Source organism: Physeter macrocephalus, unplaced genomic scaffold (assembly GCF_002837175.3).
Source record: "Physeter macrocephalus isolate SW-GA unplaced genomic scaffold, ASM283717v5 random_1261, whole genome shotgun sequence".
Classification (NCBI taxonomy): domain Eukaryota; kingdom Metazoa; phylum Chordata; class Mammalia; order Artiodactyla; family Physeteridae; genus Physeter; species Physeter macrocephalus.
In genome coordinates, this window is record NW_021146686.1 from 1174 (window position 1) to 21432 (window position 20259).

At 57.9% G+C, this 20259-nt stretch overlaps 2 protein-coding genes across 5 annotated transcripts in view; one reads left to right on the top strand and one right to left on the bottom strand.

The window, feature by feature from the left end:
* Positions 1–6301: 6301 nt before the first annotated feature.
* Positions 6302–20259, top strand: part of TP53I11 (tumor protein p53 inducible protein 11) — a 15420-nt gene continuing 1462 nt past the window's right edge. Inside the window, exons 1-7 of one of the 4 annotated variants that reach the window (XM_028486934.2) lie at positions 6302–6918; positions 7719–7878; positions 8509–8567; positions 8779–8827; positions 9185–9281; positions 10338–10395; positions 10833–16154. In XM_028486934.2, coding sequence (XP_028342735.1) covers positions 7750–7878; positions 8509–8567; positions 8779–8827; positions 9185–9281; positions 10338–10395; positions 10833–11307 — 867 coding nt within the window. In that variant the 5' untranslated portion in view covers positions 6302–6918; positions 7719–7749 and the 3' untranslated portion in view covers positions 11308–16154. Of the gene's footprint in view, positions 7879–8508; positions 8568–8778; positions 8828–9184; positions 9282–10293; positions 10396–10832; positions 16155–20259 lie in introns of those variants that run through there. The other 3 variants (XM_028486933.2, XM_024133428.2, XM_055083538.1) reach the window with 3 other exon arrangements.
* On the bottom strand, positions 17591–19208 carry LOC102991906 (uncharacterized). Its single transcript, XM_028486935.2, is given in 2 exon segments — positions 17591–18092; positions 18094–19208. Coding segments are annotated over 2 exon segments (573 nt in total). The 5' UTR covers positions 18532–19208; the 3' UTR covers positions 17591–17957.

Here is a 20259-nt window from a genome sequence, read left to right on the forward strand (position 1 = left end):
GGGCTCAGCCTTCCAGCTTCAGTCAAACCCTCCATTGCCAGCTCCTGTGTTCCTGGTGTTCTTGGAAATGGGGTGTGGAATCCCTTTCTTGACTACAGAGCTTTGTCATGGGGACTGGTTTGTACCCCAGCAGGATTCACGTCGTGTTCTTTCTTCTCCCCTGCCAGTTCTACTCTGTCATCCTTGCCCTTGACGCAGAGCCCTGAGCCTGGTGGTGATGCTGGTACAGAGAGAGATGGATGATGCAGCCCCGCCTTCCACTGGCTCACCGGCTACTTGAGAGACAAGGCTGCCTAAGGCAGGCTGGCCTTTAGAATAATTGCACTCTGCTCTCGAGGGACACACTGCAAGGAAGCCCTGCCACTTGGCAGCCTCGCCTCAGCTTCTTCCCTTAGCCTGTGTACCCTGAGGAAACGCCCACCGGCAAAACCTGCACCCCAGAGGCCACTGTGATAATGTTGGTGATGTAGCTGTGCCTAGTTTAGTCCAACCCTGCTGACAACCTAGTAAGTCAGGCATTGTCACCCCATTTACAGTGAAGGAATGGAGGCTCCAGGAAGTTAATCTGCCCAAAGACACAGGACTAATGATGCAGAACCCAGAGATTTGGATCCTGGAGATTTGAGATTCACTCTCCCCGAGGTCCCCGGTGGAGGGTTCTGGGCTGGGGGCTCTTTAGACCCCATCACGTCCAAGGGGCTGATGGGCTGCCCCAGAAAGTGACCACAGGAAGGATGATGCAGGCTCTGGACCCTCCAGCCCCCATGGTCCCCTTGCTGGGGCTCTCCCTGCCTCCCCTTTCCTCTGCCCAGGGCCGGGAGGCTCCGTCTCTCTCTGCCCCGACTCCTGTGCTGCCTGTCCCAGACCCCATTTCCAGCTATTTTGCACCAACGTGATAACCGAACAATGGGTCTCCTTGTAGCCCTTCCCAGGTCCTGCTGGAGTCACGGGGCCTTAATCCAAGGGAGGCTGGACCCCAGGGAGGGGTTCAGACGCTGGCAACCTGCCAGGGACTTTCACGGGGAGATGTGATGGGGAAGATGGCTTAGAGCTTAGTTCTCTTTGGATGTCATGTTCACCACACCACACCCCCACCACACGCACGTGTACATGTGCGCTCATGCGTGCACGCACACCAGCTCCTCTCTGAATATCCAGTTAGGCGCAGTTAACGTAGTTTGAATTTCAGCTCTGCCACTTACCCCCAAGAGACACATATGTAAGTCACTTGGGCCTTAGTTTTCTCATCTGTAAAATGGGAGTCATGGTACAGCTGTTCTCATAGGGCTATGAGGGTTACATGGAATTCCTGGACTAGAAGTACTTGTCCCCTGCCTCCTTTCCTTGGGAGGATGTTTTTGGGGCATTTCTCCTTACCACACGGGGAGGGACAGGTATGCTGCCCCTCTAGCAGAGGGTCTTGTTTGCAAAGGAAGTGGTTCTTGGCTCTGACACTCAACAGCAATGACTCCCCCCTGAATCACCGGAGGCTCGGCGGCTGGTGGGTGCTCTGGGCCCCAGGCCCCTTCCTCTCCCCCAGCCCCTCCTAAGCCAGCCCTCATGGTGGCACATTCTCCATGAAGGGGACAGCTCTGCAGTCCATCTGTTTCTATGGAAACCAGGCTTTCTGGGAAGGCTACAGGGGGGTTGGGAGAGGTCCTCCAGGACTGGCGTGGGAAGGATGTCTCAGCCCCATCGGATCTGCTGCCAGGGCAGCGCCTGGACAGCCACCCCTTTAATATTGTTAATTGCTGTCCTTTGGGGAGTGCATACCAGGGACCAGGCCCCTCCACCCCTCCACTGCCTTTTCTCAGTCTGATCACAACCCTGTGAGCTAAGAAGTTGTTGTGTGATTTCACAAATGAGGAAATGGAGGCTCAGAGAGGTTAAGTAACTTTCCTGAGGTCACAGAACAATTAAGAGAGAGAGCTGGGGGTTTGAGTCCAAGTTTGCCTCATCATTAAGTATATGCCCGCCCCCACCCCTCCCCTGACACTTGTAACACTCCTCCCGTCCCCCCATGAGCCCTTCCCTTCCTGGTCCAGTCTCGAGGCTCTGCTTGGCCCCTGTGCCATCATGGCCTTTTTTGTCTTGCCGCCGCTAGGCGCTCTTTGGGGATGTTCTTTTCTGGCCTCAGATGAGGAAGGAGGAAGGGGCTACATGGGGTCAGATCTTGGCTAGCAGGGGGCCTCGAGACCCTTCCCCCAACTTTACTTTGTCCCAAATTTTTGTGGAGCTCCTCCCATGCCTGGAGCTGTCCAGTCCAGGTGAACAAAACCATCAGTAACCGCTGCCCCGTGGCACTCACCTAGAGATGGCTGCAGCTCTCTGAGGTGGTAGTGGGGTCTCACCCAACGTTCTCACCCAACCTCCAGTCATTTCCTGGGCACCCCAGATGCCAGGGAAAACCCCACCTACTCTCCTGGAGTCTTCAGCGCCCCCTGACCTGCTTGTGCACGGTCACCGGGCCAGAGGAGGTACCATATTGGAACCCAGCTCTGCCTGACCACAAAGCTCCTTCCCTGCTCTCCTGTGTCACCAGCTCACCTGTGGCCTGGGGCAGAGCTCGCCCGCTCTGGGCCTCAGCTCTCTGGCCTGTCCAGCGTGTGTGTGGAGCAGAGCCTCCCCTTGGGCCCTGCCAGGTCTAACTGAGTGTGATCCTGAGCGTTGTGGGTAGAGTTAGGGAGACCTGCTTGCCTTGGCCTGACCGTCCCTCATTCGCCTCTGCTGCCAAAGTGCCTCTGTGTCCAGCAGGGCCAGCGGGGAGGTGCTCAGGTGGGCACAATACCAGCCCTGCCTTCAGATCACTGGGTCTCGGGGAGGCCAGCTGGCCCTGAAATGATGAGGACGAAGGGCCGGAAGTGGCCCTGGCCGCCACTGAGGGTCCAGAGACCGGGGGCGGCACTGTGCCCTGGGAAGGCTCCCTGGAGGAGGGGGCGTGCAAAGACCCTGAGGCACGGCGGGCATCAGGATGGAGGGAGTGGAAGGCAGTGGTTCAGAAGGGAGAACAACTGTTCAGAGGACAGCGATTTCCCAGTTTATTGGGAATTGAGGTCAGAGAGGCTGGCCAGGGGCAGAATGCAGAGGATAGTGAACACTGGGTGTGGGGACTGCAAGCCACATGTTCCCTTCTCCTTGCCTGGCAGGGCCTCCCAAGTGAGCATCTAGGAGCAAGGGCAGGCCTCCTCCCAGCCCTTCCCCTGGCCTTGGGCAGCCTGGTACCAGCCTGGCACCTAGGGAGCCCTGGGGGCCCTTCAGGAAGCACTGGGGCCTGGGAAAGGAACCATGACGGCTGTGACGGGCAGGCTTTTTCCACTGTGCACGGCTGAATGAGGAGAGGGAAGGAGAAGGAGCGGGGCCCTGCCTGGCTCCAGGCAGGGCACTTTGCCACAAGGTAGCGCCTGTTGTCTCTCCTCCAGCCCTTCTGCGGAGTGGGCCTTCTCATCAGCTCCATTGCACAGGGGCAGAAACTGAGGCTGGGAGAGCTGCGGTGTCCTACAGGACCAGGATCTGAACCCAGGTCTGGCTGTCCCAAAGCCAGTGTTCAGCTGGGGTACAAGGAGGGAGTGGGGGAGCTGTCCTCTGTCCTCTCTTAGGTTAAAATGGGGCCAGTCCTACGTGGAGTGACCTTGAAAGGGAGGAAAGTTCACGGGCAGATCAGAGGGGGTGTGTGGTGTGTCCCGGCGGTGGGGTGCTTAGGGGCTGCCGTGCCCACACGTGCGTGTGTGTGTGTATGTGAGCGTGTGAGCGTGGCAGCTGCCCGCCTGCCCTCTCCAGGTGGGGTCCAGCCCTGCGGATGAAGGAGCAATAGATCTCAGGGCTCAGAGCGCTTAACTCTGTAGAGCCAGGTGCTGGGGACCCTGCTCCCTGGAGATGACGTTTAAGATCCCACTTTCCCTGGGAGGCTGTAGGGCCCTTTGTTGGTGGTGAGCTTGCTGCTGGGCTCTGAGCTCTGGGCTCTGCGTACGGCCGCAGTGGGTCCCACCAGCCCAGGTACCTGATGGCTGTGCCTGAGTGATACCGGACGTCAAATGGAGCCCAGGACCCTGTAGCCCCCCTTCTGTACCAGCCCTGGGCCTGTGGTGCCGAGGGGAGCACTGTGTCTGTGTTGGTGGGGAGGGACCATCGGGCAGAGGAAGGCAGCCGACCCTCTGAGCAGGGGTCGCTGACACAGCCCAGGCCTGGTGTGCTGTGGCCCGAGTGTCAGCCTTACGCCATGGGATTGAGGTCTGGGGGCTTTGCCCAAGGGGTGGAGACGTTAGGAAATGCTAGTTAGGCTCCTCTCCTGATCCTCCCTGGCCTCCACCCCAGAGGCCCTGCTACATGGGGGACGTGGGGAGGAGGGGGTGTCTGTGTCTAAGTGCCCATCTCAACCAAGCACTTGGTACGGGCCAGGCACTACCCTACGCTCTTCACGGAGGTCACATCTTGTATTCTTACAGCATTCCCTATGAGGGAAGACCCTTTGCTTCCCCAACTATGGATGGGCTGACTGAGGCACAGAGAGTGTAAGTGACTTGCCCACAGGCACACAGCTAAGAAGTGGTAGCCCTGGGATTTGAACTCAGAGAGTATGGCTTCTGCAGCTAAGCTCTTCTGGCTTTAGCAGTTAGCTGGCACTTCATAAAATACTTTCTGTCCATTATTTTGTTTCTGCTTTGACCAGGCCTAGGGAAGATGTAAGGATTGTTGTTTCCATTTCACAGATGAGAAGACTGGGGCTCAGAGAAGCAACTTGCTCTGATTCGTGCCTGACAGATCAGATCCCTGTCCCCACTCAGGCTGTAAGCTACTTAAGGGCAGGGACCCAGTCCCACCACCCCCTACATGGCTCACAGCACATCCTCACTAAATGCAGTCCTTTCATTTAAATGTGCAGCTTCTCCTTTTGCCCCTGGATCTCTAGGAGCTGGGAATTACAGCTCCATTTCACAGATGGAGAAAACTGAGGCTCAGAACAGTGTGACTTGTCCACTAAACATAGGCAGTAAGGGGCACAGCAGGACTGAGTCAGGCAGCCTGGCCAGCCTGGGTGAGAAGGGTTAAAACACTATGGAGACCTATATGAAGGGCTAAAGTCAAGTCTGAGCATACCTGGTGCTGGCGAGGATGGGGAGGAATGGGAACACTCATGCCTTGTAGGGAAACGGAAATGGTTCACTGCTCTGGAAAGCATTCTGGCACTTTCTTCTAGAGTTAAATGTAGATTTACCATATAACTCAGTATAATTCCACACCCAGGTATTTACCTTCGAGAAATGAAAACTCGTGGTCACACCAAAACCTGCACATGAGTGTTTATAGCAGCTCTATTCATAATTGTCAAACTCTGAAACAACTCAGATGTCCTTCAGCGAGTGACAGGGTAAACGAACTGGTACGTTGACGCCAGGTACTGGTACACTGATTCCCACTCTCCTGCCGAGAGGAAGGGAACGTCCATATACACAGCAGCCTGGGTGAGTCTCAAAGGCATGACGCTGAATGAAAGAAGCCGGTATCCACGGTTATATACTACATGATTCCATTTATATAACACATTTGAAAAAACAGAAACAAAGCTATAGTGACAGACAGCAGATCGGTGGTTGCCTGGGGTTAGGGGTGAGGGGAGGGTCTGACTGGTGATGCAGCTGCCCTGGGTCCTGATTTGGAGGCAGTGGTTACCTGGATCTATACATGTGCTAAGTAAGATTCATATAACTACAGACCCCAAAGAAGGTTCATTTCACTGTATGCAAATTAAAAAATAGAAGGCCAGAGAGGAGGCCGGACGAGGAAGGGTGGCGACCAGCCTGCCTGGTGCTTCCTTCATGGAGAGATGGGTGAGGGGCCGATGGCTTGCTGGCTCCCTGGGGGCAGCCTCCCGCGGGTCCACCTGGCAAGTGGGAGGGACGCCAGGCTGATTATAGCTTCTACCTGGATTCACCAGAAGGTGATAGCAAGCGGCTGAGGTGTTGTGACAGTGCCCGCCCCACCCCCCCCGCCCCCGCGAGGAGCCTGGTTAAACCCTGGCTGCCCCGGGTGGCTGCCCCGCTGACCAGCATCAGCCATTCATTGAGCTGCCTTCCTGGTCACCACCAGCCGCCGCCTCCCATTCCCCGGGATGTATATACGTGGGAGAGGAAAGCATAGCTGCCCCTGTTTTACAGGTGAGGAACTAGGACAGGGGGCTTAGGAGGGCAGTGGGGCCTGGACATTACTCACTAAAGACCTCCAGTAATGACCTTGGCCATTTATTTCCAAACTCGAGCTGGTATGCTCCCTGCCCAGTTCATCCAGTGTAAAGCCATGTTATCCAAACACCCCACCGTTTGATTCTTTGTTCTGATGTTTATTTGCTGGGTGCTTTATTTTGTTCTAAGACACTGGGTCTTAGTGTCTTAGAGGCTGGAAAACTGGAGGTGACCTGTGCCCTGCCTCCGGCTGGGGCTGAGAGGGTGAGAGGGTGAGACTTGCTGGGGGCCACACAAAGACCTGAGTCTGATGCCTGGTTGGGGGGGTCCAGCAAGCCCACCTCAGGTCCCTGATTGAGGGACAGGCAGCTTCTGAGCCTTGTCTGTTATTGGGGGTGGTTTTCCTGCCTTGCTGGAGAGTAGCTGTGGGTGCGAAAGAGGTGCAGGGATATGGGAGGCACCCAGCACTGGTGCGGCACGTGATAGGGTGGGGGTACTACCATTTTTCAACCCGGTCTTCTATCGAACCTCATTGAACTTGGTTTTCTCATCTGTAGAATGGGTGTAAATAGGACCCATCTTGCAGCGCGGCTGTGATCACAGGAGCCCCCTCAGGGCCAGCTTCTGGAAGCCTTTACCTCACTGTGGTTTACACTGTCGTCTCCTCCACATAGATTTTGTGCTGACTGAAGGTGAGGACGGCCACTCAACTCACATCAGCGTCTCCACTGCCCGGCACACAGTAGGTGCTCAAGGGCTGGTCTGAGGTGTAGCTGGGGGGAGGCCGGAGGTTGGGGGCCATCAATGATCGTGGGCAGACCTAGGGGGGTGAGGGGAGAGCAGGGAGGGGCAAGGCCCAGACTGTTGCCACAGAGCCCGGCCAACTCTCCTGGCCATCCCTCCTCTGGCTCTGCTGGGTCCTGGGGTCACCCCCTCCCCTTGTTTTCAGTGCTGGCAGGTTAGAGGGAGTTTGTCTGGGAAGGTGGGTGGGAAGGCTTGCTGGGCAGAGGGATTGTCTGGGCAAAAGTTCAATGGCGGCCTGGACTCCAGAACTCAGGAGCCCTACCCAGGCTTGAGTAGACCCTTCCCTCTTCTGGCAAGGCTGACCCAGACCCCAGTTTACCCCCTGCCCCCAGGAATCTTTGGGTACAGTCTCTGTCGAGGCCTGAATGCCTTGTCCTGGGCCTATAGCTCCTCCAGGACTGTCTGTAAGGCTCCCTCTGGCCTGGTCGTCTGGGGTGTGCCACATCCACTTAGGCCAGACGGGCTGGCGGAGCTGGAAGGCCTTAGGACCATTTGCCCTAACGCATTTTACAGATGAGGAAGCTGAGGCCGGGAGAGGGCAGTGACTTGAGCCTTTTTAATGACACAGTCGGGTGGTTAGGGAGTACTGAACCTGGGCTCTCAGATTCCTCCTCCAGTGTCCACCTGCTGCGCCAGGTTGACGGGGAGGCCTCCCCAGGCCCTGGGCTGGGGTCTGGCTGCCCTCTGAGATCTGGAAGCTGGGCAGGACCCGTGGCTGAGGCTGGTGTCTCCCTGCAGCCCTCCTACAGAGGCCGGGCTCCAGGACAAGATGGCAGCCAAGCAGCCCCCACCTCTCATGAAGAAGCACAGCCAGACGGACCTTGTGAGTCGCCTGAAGACCCGCAAGATCCTCGGCGTGGGCGGGGAGGATGACGATGGGGAGGTCCACCGCTCCAAGGTGGGTAGAGCTCGGAGGAGGGGCCTTGAACCAGCCACGTGGGGGTCTGCCTCTGAGCACCAGTCTGGGGAGGCAGATCTGGCCCACTGTTTGGGGAGAAGAATAGCTGAGACCCATTATAGCTGCAGGGAGCCCCCAGATTTAGCTCATATTTTCTAGAAATCTAATGGATATGTCAGAGGAATAGTAGCAATAATGAAAATGGGTCGTTAGAATTAGTTGAGTGCTTATTATTTGCTTGCTATGGCACCAGCTACTTTATAAGCGTTATTTACCTTGGGAGATATAGGGTCAGTTATTAACCCATTTTATAGATGAGGAAACTGAGGCTCAGAGAGGTTAAGGACTTCCCCAGGGCCACACCAATAAGTGGCAGAGCCAGCCTTCAAGCCCACATCTGGCAGACCTCTGAGCTTTCATCCTCAGCCACTGTATTTTCAGCTTCCCATAAGCCCCAGTGTCAAGAGGAAGAAGAGAGGGTGTGCCTCAGTGTGACCCTCCCAGCCTGGGTGACCCTTTGGCCAAGCAGAGCCACCTGGGCATCCAGGGGCCTCTGGGAGGGGGGGTGAGTAGACTGGGCAGGCAGAGCTGCCTTCAGCCTGGTTGCCTCTGACCCCTCTGTGTCCACAGATCAGCCAGGTCTTGGGCAATGAGATGAAGTTTGCTGTTCGGGAGCCTTTGGGGCTCAGGTGAGCATTACGAGTTTGGTGGGGGGCAGGGCTATGGGGAGGGGCTCATCAGCCTTGCCCCTGTGTAGTCTTGTCTTTGGTTCCATCCCGTCAAATCCCCTCCCCGAGACCAGCCAACCCTGGGCATCTTGGCTGGAGAGGGAAGGGTCCTGTGGGGCTTGGGGTGGCAGCAAGGGGTCTGGCTCTGACCTTCCTCTCCACGCCTCCCCAGGGTCTGGCAGTTCGTTTCTGCTGTGCTCTTCTCCGGCATTGCCATCATGGTGAGTCCCTGCCCCACCCCTGGGACGTGGCCCCCTCCCCTGCCCTGGGACCCCTGCTGACTTTCTCCACACGGCCATCATATTGAAGCCCCATCTGTCCAGACTCTCTGGCTGCCTCCATGACCTGTTCTCCTGACACTTATCCCCACCTGTGCCCTGCCCTGGAGCATCCTAGCTCCCATGGTCCTTGGTCCCAACTCCTTGTCCCTGGAACCTCAGATCTTCTGTCCTGGTGTGGAGGGGTCGGGGGCAGTCAGTGTCCTGACTCTGGACTGCTACTGGGGAAAGGAAGGAGATGTCCAGGGGAAGTTTCCACAGTGAGCCCCTCACCCTGAGCCTCCCGCCCGCTGTCCGCAGGCCCTCACCTTTCCTGACCAGCTCTATGATGCAGTCTTTGATGGAGCTCAGGTGACCAGCAAGACCCCCATCCGCCTCTATGGCGGCGCCCTCCTCAGTGAGTATTGCTGGGGCAGACTCTGGGGAGGTGATCGGCAGCCGGGGGGGCAATAGGGGCTGAGGGAACATGGGCAGCCTTCTTTGTGCAGGGGCTCCCCTTCTCAGAACCCACGCTTCAGCCAACAAGTCTGTCTCTGCTGGGTGTGTGCTGCCATCTTGTGGCCACTGGTAGAATGTCCCCAGGGGGTTGGGACTGTCTTTGGCATCATCTGGGACAAAGCACTTATTGAGTGCCTGCTGTGTGTAGTGCACCACCTGGGCATTGGGGTAGAGAAATGAAAGAAGCCCAGGCTCCACCCTCCAGGGCCTCACAGCCTAGAGGAGGAGGCAAAATCAACACAGTGTCTGTAAAACCCTCGCCCTTGGACCGCCCATTTGAACCACTTCTGTTTCCTCTCCAACCTGAGTCACACGCAGCAGTGCCTGTTAGGAAGCTAAACGACAGCATTTAAAACCCAGCACTGGTGGTGTCCCTCCTCTTCTCCAAAACATTCTATGGCTCCCTATTACCCGCAGACTGAAGCACCAGCTCCCTCTGGTCTCTGATATGCAGGGTCATCTGTGGGATAGATCCAGCCTGCCTTCCAAACCTCCCTCCCCCACATCCCACAGTGGGCCCCGGACTCCAGCCGCACCTCCTGAGGCCCAGTCCCCCGTTTCAGAAAGCCTCCACGACTTTGCAATGCAGTTTCGCCAGCCTTGTGCCAATTGCACTTCTACTCGACCTTCAAGGGCCAGCGCCAGTAGCTGTGGGGCGGGGTTGGGGAGTGGGGACTGGGACAGCTTCAGGCCCTTCATCCACGCAATGGGAGAGCTAGTGTTACGGGGTTATGGGTCAGGTTGGATGACGGATGAGTTTTAATTTGAGCTGTGGGGGTGGGGGCAGGGCATGTCCGGGATCCTGGCTACTTTGTCAAAGGGAGGAGGACCAGGCCTCCTGCCCGTCCCCCGAGGGGGCGGGTGGATCAGGCTACTCCGCCCCCCACTCCCCTCTTTGTCCCCCAACACAGGCATCTCCCTGATCATGTGGAACGCTCTCTACACGGCTGAGAAGGTCATCATCCGATGGACACTGCTCACCGAAGCCTGCTACTTCTCCGTCCAGTTCTTGGGTGAGTCCTGAGGTGGGCAGTGTTGGGGAAGCTGATGGGGTACAGGGTGCGGACAGCCTGGCCCCTGGCCTCCCAACTCTTGCCACTTGTCTTCTGGAACCTGTGTGAGGGGCAGGGACTGGTGCGGCTGGGCTGACCTGTACACCTGCACACCTGCGCTCACGCAGCTGATACGTGCCTGTATCCTCCCGCATACACACCCGCGCACCCACAATCCACCGCTCACTTGTGGACCCAGCACAGGTGTGATGGCACACACCCAGTTCTGCCCACATGATCGCCCCCCCATACCTGCCGCGGTCGGGCAGCTGATAGGATGCCCCAGCTCAGGGCGGGGGTCAGTCAGGCAGCCACCTTGGGGCCCATGGCATCCCGTGCTGGGGGTAAGGGATATCCCCACTTCTGACCTGTGTCCCCTCCTGGCCTCTCTCCCACAGTGGTCACTGCCACGCTAGCCGAGACGGGCCTCGTGTCCCTAGGGATCCTGTTGTTCCTGGCCAGCCGCCTCCTTTTTGTCGCCATCAGCGTTTACTACTATTACCAAGTCGGCCGAAAACCCAAGAAAGTGTAGCCGCCCGCCGGGCCAGGGGCCCCCCTGGGGCAGGGAGGCCTGGGAACCTCGGTTTCCCTTTGGTTCCGGAAGGCAGGAAGGACCCTGCCCCAGGCAGGCAGGAGTGGCCACCTTCCTCTCCTCCCGGGCACTCCCCGAATGCTGTGATCTGCTGGGCCCTCAGGTTTGGGGAGGGATGGAGCCTCTGCACCCCATCCTTCCCCCCACACGGTGACGCCTCCTGTTCATGGGTCTCTCGGCCTCTGGATCCCCTGGACAGATGCTCAAGGAAGAGCCTGAGTCACAGGCATCCGGCCAAGGCCAGGCTCCTGCCCCTCTGTCACAAGACCCTTCTTTCTTGAGAGGCTGTGGACTGCCTCCTTGTCCTCCCCCTGGGCCCCCAGCCAGTCTAATGCCCAAGCAGCTGAACTTGGCTTCTGCCCATTCCCGGAAAACCTTAGAATTTGACCCCGGGCCCCTCCCCTTCCATGCAGGCGCTCTCCACATGTAGGGGACCCTCTGCCCCCTAAACACACAGTGCCGCTGCGGGCTGGCAGGCAGGGGTCCGCCTTGACCCCTGGCACCTCCCTTTCCGCCTTCTGTGAGGTGAGCTGCGGGTTAGCAGGGTCCTGTCCTCAGCCCTGTCCGCCATGGCCTCTCCTCGGGCCTCGCTCTTGGCTGCTCTGCCTCCACCCAGCTCCTGAAGGCCCCTAGCTGCCCCCTCTCCCAACTGGCCTGGGTCCAGAGGCTGCCAAGGGCCTCAGCCACAGGCCGGCCCTGACAGATGGACACCTGGGTAACCCCAGATGGAGGCCACCTATAAGTGACGGGGTTTGTGGATGAGGAAGAGAGAGAAGCATGTCTTCATCACTTGGCATGTCCTCCAGGGTCCGATGTGCAGCTGGCTCAGCCCCCTTATCCCCCCTCCCCCCCTCCCCAGGGTGCTGCCCTCTGGCCCTCTGGCCTGGGGTGCCTCTGAGGCCCGGCTGGGTAGGACTGGGTGCCCTTCAAGCTCAGCAGGGGCAAAAAATAGAAATATTTCAGCAAGCCGCCTCCTCTCATGCCCAGCCCCCATCAAATGCCCTGGAGGAGGCCAACAGCTGGCTCCCTCAGAGATGAAGACCCCTGCAGGCCCAGCAGCCTGTGTGCCCCCCGTGAGTCCTTTACCCGACGCCCCCCTTCCCTCCGGCACCCCAGGAATGGCAGCCCCCGTGTCCTGGGGACAGATGTGGAAAGAAGCAGCCCCGGCCCCAGACCTGCTTCCCATCTTGGAAGAGAGTGTTTAGGGGGCGAGATGGTTGGTCCTTAGGTGCAGCCCAGCTCTGGCTGCTGTACCCTGGGCCCGGGCCCTACCCGCGCTGGGCCTCGCTGCCCTCCCCCGTGCCCAGCTGTCCCTGCAGCCGCACGTCCAGGGACACGGCCTGTGCCCAGCGGAGCATGGCACCGCCACTGTTAACACAGCCGAGGAGAGAGGCGCAGGGGTTTGGGCGCCCAAGGCTGTGCTGCTGGTAACTGTGGCCGAGCGGAAGGGAGGCTAGACGCTCAGGAGGGGCCGTGCTCTCCTGGCCTCCATCTCTCGAGGCTGAAGCTCGTGCCTCTCCACAGAATCCTGCCCCCAACCGCCGAGCCCCAGGCAGGCCCGGAGCCACGGCAGCCTTTGGGAAGTGGTGCTGGCTGGTGGGCAGTGCCCCGAGCCAAGGCCATGTCCTCTGAGCCGACCCATGCTTTTTGAGGCCTGGCTGGCACGCCGCCAAGCGGCAGATGGTCCGTCCTAATGACCGCTGGGCTTGGCGGATGGATTTCCCCCGGGAGGCTAGCAGGGCCGGGGGAAGTCTGGGCGCTGGAGCCGGGCTCTGTGCTGGGTGTCCGCGGGGGCTGAGCCAGCCAAACCGAGGGAGGGTGGCAGGACCTTGTCCCCGGGGGTGGTGATGCGGGCCTGCCGGGACGATGCTGTCCTGGCTCTGTCCCTCCTAAAGGTTTGGGAGAACCCAGAATTGCCCCTTCCCCGGTTCACTTGCCGGCCTTCTGCCTCAGCCCAGCTTCCCCACCCCGCCCCCAAACCAAGACCACCTTTCCTCACGGTCACTATTTATTCTTCGTTCCTTTCTCTTTTTGTAAGAAACAGCCACAAAAACCAGTGCAAAACCATCAGTGTGGGCGTCCTGCTTTATATTACAAAAACTCTTGATATAGAATATAAAAAAGGGGAGGCTCACGGGAAATAAACTTGATAAATTAGCTCTGCTACCTACCGCGAGGAACACTTAGAGTTTTCAAAATAGACTTTCGACATAGGACCCACCGGGGAGGGGAAGAGGAGGCTTCTAGGGAGATGGGGGTGCTGGGCCTCGGCCGGTTTGGGGGATCCTGTCTGGGCCCCTTAGGCATAGAGAGGAGAGAGGGGAAAAGGGAGGCTGGGGAGGGGCCCCAGTGCCCAGCCACTAAGCAGGGAAGGTGGCCTTTGGTGCTGGGCGGGGTATGTGACCAAGTGCAAGGTCTCCCCTGGCACCTGGCCTGTTAGCGGAGTCAGGAAGTCTCAGCAAAGAGACTTCCTACCCTCCCGCCTCCCCCAGCAGCCTCAAATTGCCATCTGCACCTATTATGGGCTGTTGCCGCTGGCCTTTGCCTTCTCATGCCCCCTCAGAATGGCCTCTGGGAACCTTGCAAATAGCTACCAGCCTGCGTTAATACTACAGAAAAGAGACGCCTGCTTCCCCTTTCCAGCCCCAGAATGTGGTCAGCGGGGGCAGATCAGGGCTCCTTGGCCCCTTTCTGGAGAGCCCTTGAGGATGAGAGTCTTACATCTGCCCTCAAACCCGCCTCACCCAGGTGTTCCTCCACGACCAGCCTTTCTTCTCGGGGGCCCGGAGGGGGTAGTACCCGATGCCCGGCTCTTCTTACCTTGAAGGCCCCAGATTCTCCTGGGCAGGGGGGACCAGATGGGGCCCTGACGCCTGGGGCATCCCTGGACCGAAGTCACACAGCTGCCAAATTTGACCCTAAGCCCTGCCTAGCCAGCCTGATTTTTTTTTTTTTTTGTCAACCACACGCCAGTCCTTTGCCTCTGCCAGGAAGTTGGAGCCAATTTGTGGGTGGTCTAGAGGCCTGCGCTGGGGTACAAGCTGCACGGCCCCCTGGGTCCTGGGGTTGCCCAGTCGCTAGGGAGTTCATAACATCATTTATGGGGTGGGGTTGCCAGGGCAGACTGATACAGGGACAATATGGAAAGACCCAGCCCACAATGGGCCAGGACGGGTGAGGACAGCAGGGTGAGTGCAAGGCGGAAGGGGAGAAATGGGGGAAGGGTGAAACCAAATCTTTACAGCGGGCACGGAGCTCTGGCTGCATCTCAGAAGGGGGTAGGTGGCAGAGCAGGGGATCACGGGGCTCTAGGCCACTGCTCTGTCTCCCAGTGGCTGGAAAGCTGGAGGGGAGGCTGGAAGCTGGCACAGGGCCTTTGACATAGAATGGGCTCTTCCCAGACCCTAAAGAGGGATAATGAAAAGAGGAGAGCAGGCACCATACTGTCCCTTCCTCACCCATCCCTCAACAAGCTTGAGTTTGGCAGACGTCACTAATCAAGATTACACCGCCCTCCCCCACTGAGCCCAGACCAAGCCTCAGATTCTCCGCACAGCCTCTGGCAGCCACTCCTGATTGATCAGGGTCGAGGCATCTTGCAATACAGTTGCTAACACTGGTCTAGAATTTGAGACCTGCATATGAGAGGCTGATTTGTGGGTGCTGTGTGGGTGTGAGTGAGACTGTGGGGAAACCTCTCCCTGCCAGATCCTGGAGGAAACACTCAGAAATATGCTATGGGCAGCTAAGGGACAGGAAAACCGTGTCAAAGCAGAAATGATGAGGTGCCCTGGGGTTCTTTAGCCTGGAAATAACGGGGCTCAGAGGGACAACGTGTGGCCTTAACGGTTCGGGAAGGAGAGAGAGCAAGTGGGATGCCATGGACAGAACCACAGAAAAACAGAAACCTCTTCCGTGTATTGAGCTGATGCTAAAGTCAGAGCAGTCCAAAGAGAAGCCTGTCTTGGGAGCTAGTAAGCTCCCCGTCCTTGGAGGTGTGCAAGAAGAAGGTGGCGAAGTCTTGGCAGGGGTCTTGTGGCAGACATCTGAGTGGCAGTTCTGAGTGAGGAGAGGAGAACCAGATGATCTTGGGGGTTCCTTCCAGCCCTGGGGGCCAGGGAGTTGGTGGAGGAAAGGTGGGCAGTGTAGAAAACGGGCTGTGGCGTGTGTGCATGTGTGTGTTCCTGGGACTTAGAGAAAAGTGTGGGGAGGTGGCAGGGAGAGCAGGGAGGGCAGAGTCCAGAATTTTCTTAGCTGTGGAGCCGGGAAGAGGCAATTCCTGACCAGCTTGCCCGCTCTCTTCTGGGGAAACCAGGATGCAGAGGCCAGGGAGGGGTGTAAGCAGTAGGTCTGCTGGGACCAACAGAGCCTTGGAAGGAGTGACAGGCAGCCTGGGGACGGCGGGGTTCTTGTTCAGAACTGTCACGCATGTGCTGTGTGACTGTGGATGAGAAACTGCTCCTCTCTGGGCTTTCCAGATTATTTGCTCCAACAGATGGGGAAGCACGGACCCTACCGGCTGGGCCATCCTTGGATCCAGCATCTGCAGCCCACTCTTGGCCCCAGCCTGAGGCAGGGACAACTCCATCCTCGGAAGACCAGGGACTCCAAGTAGGTTCCAAGTCCTCAAGGACATGGTGACCAGGTCTCCTCGGGGCCCCTGGGCTTTGCCAACCTTTCTCCACAATTTTCTTTTGCCTCCTTCTTGCCTAAATCCTTATTACTTCCTTGGCACCAGATCCTGAAGCTATGAGTTGAGGGCCCAGGTCCCGGGCTGCCAGATCTGGCTGCACCAAGGAGGGGGCCTGGCCCTGGTGTCGCTTTGGTCTCTAGTGCAGACTGCATCCTGGGTTCAGGTGCCCGGGCCCCTGCGGAGAAGCCCATGGCGCCCATTCCGGAGTCCAGACGGGCTACATCAGTCCATATTTTTGCCTTCATTTTTTTTTGTTAAAAAAATAGCTATTTTCCTCTGCCCCACTTCCTGGCCACTCATCATGGCCTCACCTCCTCCCCCGGGGCCAAGAGGGCAGGGGGGAGGGGGAGGGGAGGGCATTGGGTGCTGGGCAGTGGTGGGTGGGGTGAGTCTTCAATCTTCAGGCCACACCCTCTACTGGATGCCCCGGAAGAGGCACATGGCAAAGATCATGGCAAAAAGCTGCAAAGAAAGTAGGAGTTTGCTTGTCAGGCTGGGCTCACAGCCCTCCAGGGGGCTGTCCCTCCCCAACGAGAAGGGGCTGTCTGCTCTGGGACAGTAAGGGGGCTCACGCATCACTCTTAGCACACTCCTGCTGCTGGACTCCTGACACTGCCCTGGGGGCAAGCCCCTCTTGCCAGTCACTGGTCCCCTTCATGCCGTGTAGTCATAAAAAGAAGGGGCCTTTGGACATGGGTTCAAATCCAGCTCCCTCATTTGTCAGCAGCAAACTTGGGCCAATACTCAGTTCCCTTCTCTGGGCCTGAGTATGTATCAAGAGTCTACCACGTGCCGGGCACGGTTCTAAGTGCTGTCTCAGAAACATTTTCACAGACCAGGAAGTGAGACACAGGGAGGTCAGGTAAACCACCTAAGGTCACACAGCTACAAATGGAGGATCCAGGATTGGAGGCTAGGTATTTTGACTCCAGAGACCATGTTCCTAGCCCCTGCACTCGCCTCCTTCCAACTCACAGGAAGGAGGTGAGATTGAAGTCTAAGGCAATTAACGACATAATGAGGCCTGTTATATAGTAGATGCTTAATTAGAAGTTACCAGGATTGTTACTAATAGACAAGGAAGATGCAGCCGTTCTCCAAACTAGGAGCACAATCACTGAACGCCTGTCTAAGGGCCCTGGGGTAGTGGGGTGTGCAGAGACCCTGACTCAGAGATGCCCATTTCTTCGGACTGGCTGACGCCCCTGTGCCAGAGCTCTTGCAAGTAGCGCAAGGCGCAGTCCCCAGACCACAGGCTCATGGCCGAACCTCCAGGAGGGACAGTGGGGTGGAGGAGGCAAAGCATACGGTAAAGGTCCCCGAATCAGAGCAGGGTTCTGCCTGGCACAGAGGCCACAGCTGGGCTTGTGGGCTGGGTGTGAGGGCAGTAGGTCAGGAACGCAGGCATTGCTTAGCGAGCCCCTATTACACGCCAGGCACGTAATCCCCAGCACCGGTAAGCCCCACCGTGCCCTAGGGGCAGGCTTTTAGCACCACATTGCAGATAAGGAAACTGTGGCTCGGGCATCCTGTGCGTGGGGCGGGGCAGAGCTGGAAGGTGAACTCTAGAAGCCCATGTTCTTCCTGCAGGGGACCCACGCCTGCATTTTCCCAGGGCGTCTGGTACTGATCTGTGTTTCTTGTTCATTGTTTCCTCCTAGGAGAGGACTTGTTCACCTAGAACAGCGTTGGCATACAGTTGGGGCTCAATCTTTGTTTGACGAATGAATGAATGAATGACCCCTCCCTCTCCCCATCCTCAACAGTCTCCACAAAACAGCTCTAAGCAGGGCTGTAGGACACAGTAAGAAGCTAAGCAAGGCCATGTTTATGGTGCCAGGTGGGAGGGTGAAGGCTGAGGATAGGGCGGCCTGATTTCATTTCCTGGCTGGCCGAAGACTGGCCGCCCCTTTCTTGAGATGGGCGGGCCTGGGCAAAGCCCTCTGTCCAACCTCCCAGGGCAGCGGGTTTGAGATCTGGGAGAGGGTGGTAGAAGGGAAGGGGGCAGCTCTGCCCTTTGGCCAAAGCGCCACCTAGTGGTGGCTCCAAGAGTCTGCGGCTGCCTTCCGTCTGAGGGGGCTCAGGGCCCTTCTGTCTTCACCTCTGGGGCTCAACGTGCGCTTGTGAGGTTCACAAGGCCCCGCAGGCCCTGAACACCCCACAGAGAATGGGCCTGATCCAGAAGCACAGGCTGTAGCCCCTCCCTGAAATCAGCTGCGTTGATCCTTCAGTGAGAGTTCACTCTGGACCGTGGGTAGGGGTGAGGGCAGTGACTCTCAGGGCCTGTCCATCCCCACTGCCCGCAGACTTGCTCAGATGTGTCCAGAGTCCCAGGATGACTCGCAGGCGGCAGACAGACACGGCTGGGCTTACCTACCTGCCCATCGTCCCTGCAGTGGGGACCCACTGGGTCCTGGGTTAAGGACCTGGAGACGGAGGCAGGCTGGGGGTGCGGGCCATGGGGGATCTGCCTGAGACCCTGTGTAGGTGTCTGTCTTGCTTCTGAGGAGCCACAGAAGCGGGGGCCTTTACTTACCTCGATGGCCAGCACCCCTATGGCGAGGGCTCCGGCCAGGTAGACGTAAGTTTCGAAGGCGTTGAGGATCACCGTGTAACAGCCCTGGGAGGGAAGGACCAGAGGTAAAGCCATAGCCAGGAAGGAGGGACAGAGGTCAAGGGCCAGCCTCAGGACTGCGGTGTGAAGCCTGGGAACTGGCATGCGGCCCCAAAGCTCAGGCAGCAGCAGGCCTACCCTGTCACACCGCTGCTGGGACAGTTTGGTGGGGAGAAGCGGGGGAGGCAGGAGGCCCATAAGCTCAGCCACTCAGCAGCAATACACCAAAGACCCTCCTGGCCCTCCAGCCCCTAAGGTGGGGCTGAAAACTGCCAGCCTGACTGCTGCCAAATCAGCCACAGACCCTTTCTTCCTTTTTGATTGGAATATTGGGAAATTTCCAATAAATATCTGGGCTCCTTGCTTCTTTCATAAAATCAGAAGATCCAGCGAGGTAAGCCATCGTTTCTATGCGGCAGTACCTGGGGACAGGTGCTTCCTGGGGAACCACAGTCACCACCATCCCCTATTGTCCCACACCCACCCTCTCTACTCCTTCCCATTACCAGCCTGGCAGCTGGATTTTGGTTTGCAGGCTCTGCCCTAAGGAAACACAGCCCATTCAAGACCCAGCACATATCTCACCTCCTCCAGGCAGCCTTCCAGGACCAGCCCAGCTCTCACAGGGCCCCTTCTAAATGGACTGAATTCCTGTGCTATTACTGCTTTCTCAAGCAGTCCTCAGGATGTACAGACTGAGACAGAGATGGACCCAGTAAGACAGAAAGAGAAAGAGAGGGATGGCATGCGAGCAAAGCCAGGAGCTGCCAGCACGTGACCTCAGCCCCATCCGACCCTGGGTGCCTCACGTCTTGGTCATCTTCATGTCCATGCTCCTTCCCCCAGCACCATGCTGACCAGAGACTCATGCATGGGAGTTGCCTTGAATGAAATGTATTTTTAAGGGGGAAGAATTTTCTTTCTTTTATGAGAACCTGCGTATTCTTTGGGCCCAGTCAGAGGACCTGAAAGGGGAAGAGCCCTGGGGTGGGGGTGGGGATCATGCCTGGTCCCTGTTGGGTGACTCTGGCTGTTTCTGAGCTCTGTTGAGATTCTTGGGTGATTCTTAGGTGATTCTTGGGTGTTCACGCCCATTGTCAATCACCCAGAAGCACCGCCTCATTGGCCGGAAGTGGAAATGACGCCCCATGAGGCTGCGCCCAGGCAGGTGGGCAGCAGGACGTGATCTGGGCAGAGTGGCCAGGTGGATGGCATGAGACCCTCCTGCTGGAGGCTGATGGGGGCTGGGCGGGGAAGGCTCCCACAGGCCCCCCCTTTGAGCACTCAGCAGCAAATAGGATGTACCCAGATAAACAGACCCCTCCAGCACGATGACCTGGATCCACCGTGCTCTTGGGGCTGATGGTGTGTCAGAATCATCTGGGAGGTGGTTAACAATGCAGATGCCAAGGCCTCACCCCCAAGACTCTGGATCGGGGGTCTGGTGTGGAGCCCAGGAACCTACGTCGTGAGCAGATGCCCCGTCGTGAGCAGATGCCCCATGCCTTTGCCATGGCTGGGGTTTGAGACACCACAGTCCCGGCAAGGACAACAAGGAAAGAAGGTCTTAGCTGAACTCGGGCCTTGTCTCAGCAGTGCCACTGGGAGCCCAGCTAAGGGCTGTGTGATCGGAGCTCTAAGGGCGCCCTCCCACAGGCCAGCTGGTCAGGAACCCAGAGTGGCTGGAGGCAACTTCAGAGCTGGCAGGGAAGCCCCATCCGCCTGGTCAGGCCAGGGCCATCCTGGATCCGCGTGCAGACCCGTGTCAGGGCAGAACTCAAACTGCCAACCCCCTTGGTCCATTTAACTCTATTTTTTTTTATTTTATTTTTTTTTGCGGTACGCAGGCCTCTCACTGTTGTGGCCTCTCCCGTTGCGGAGCACAGGCTCCAGACGCGCAGGCTCAGCGGCCATGGCTCACGGGCC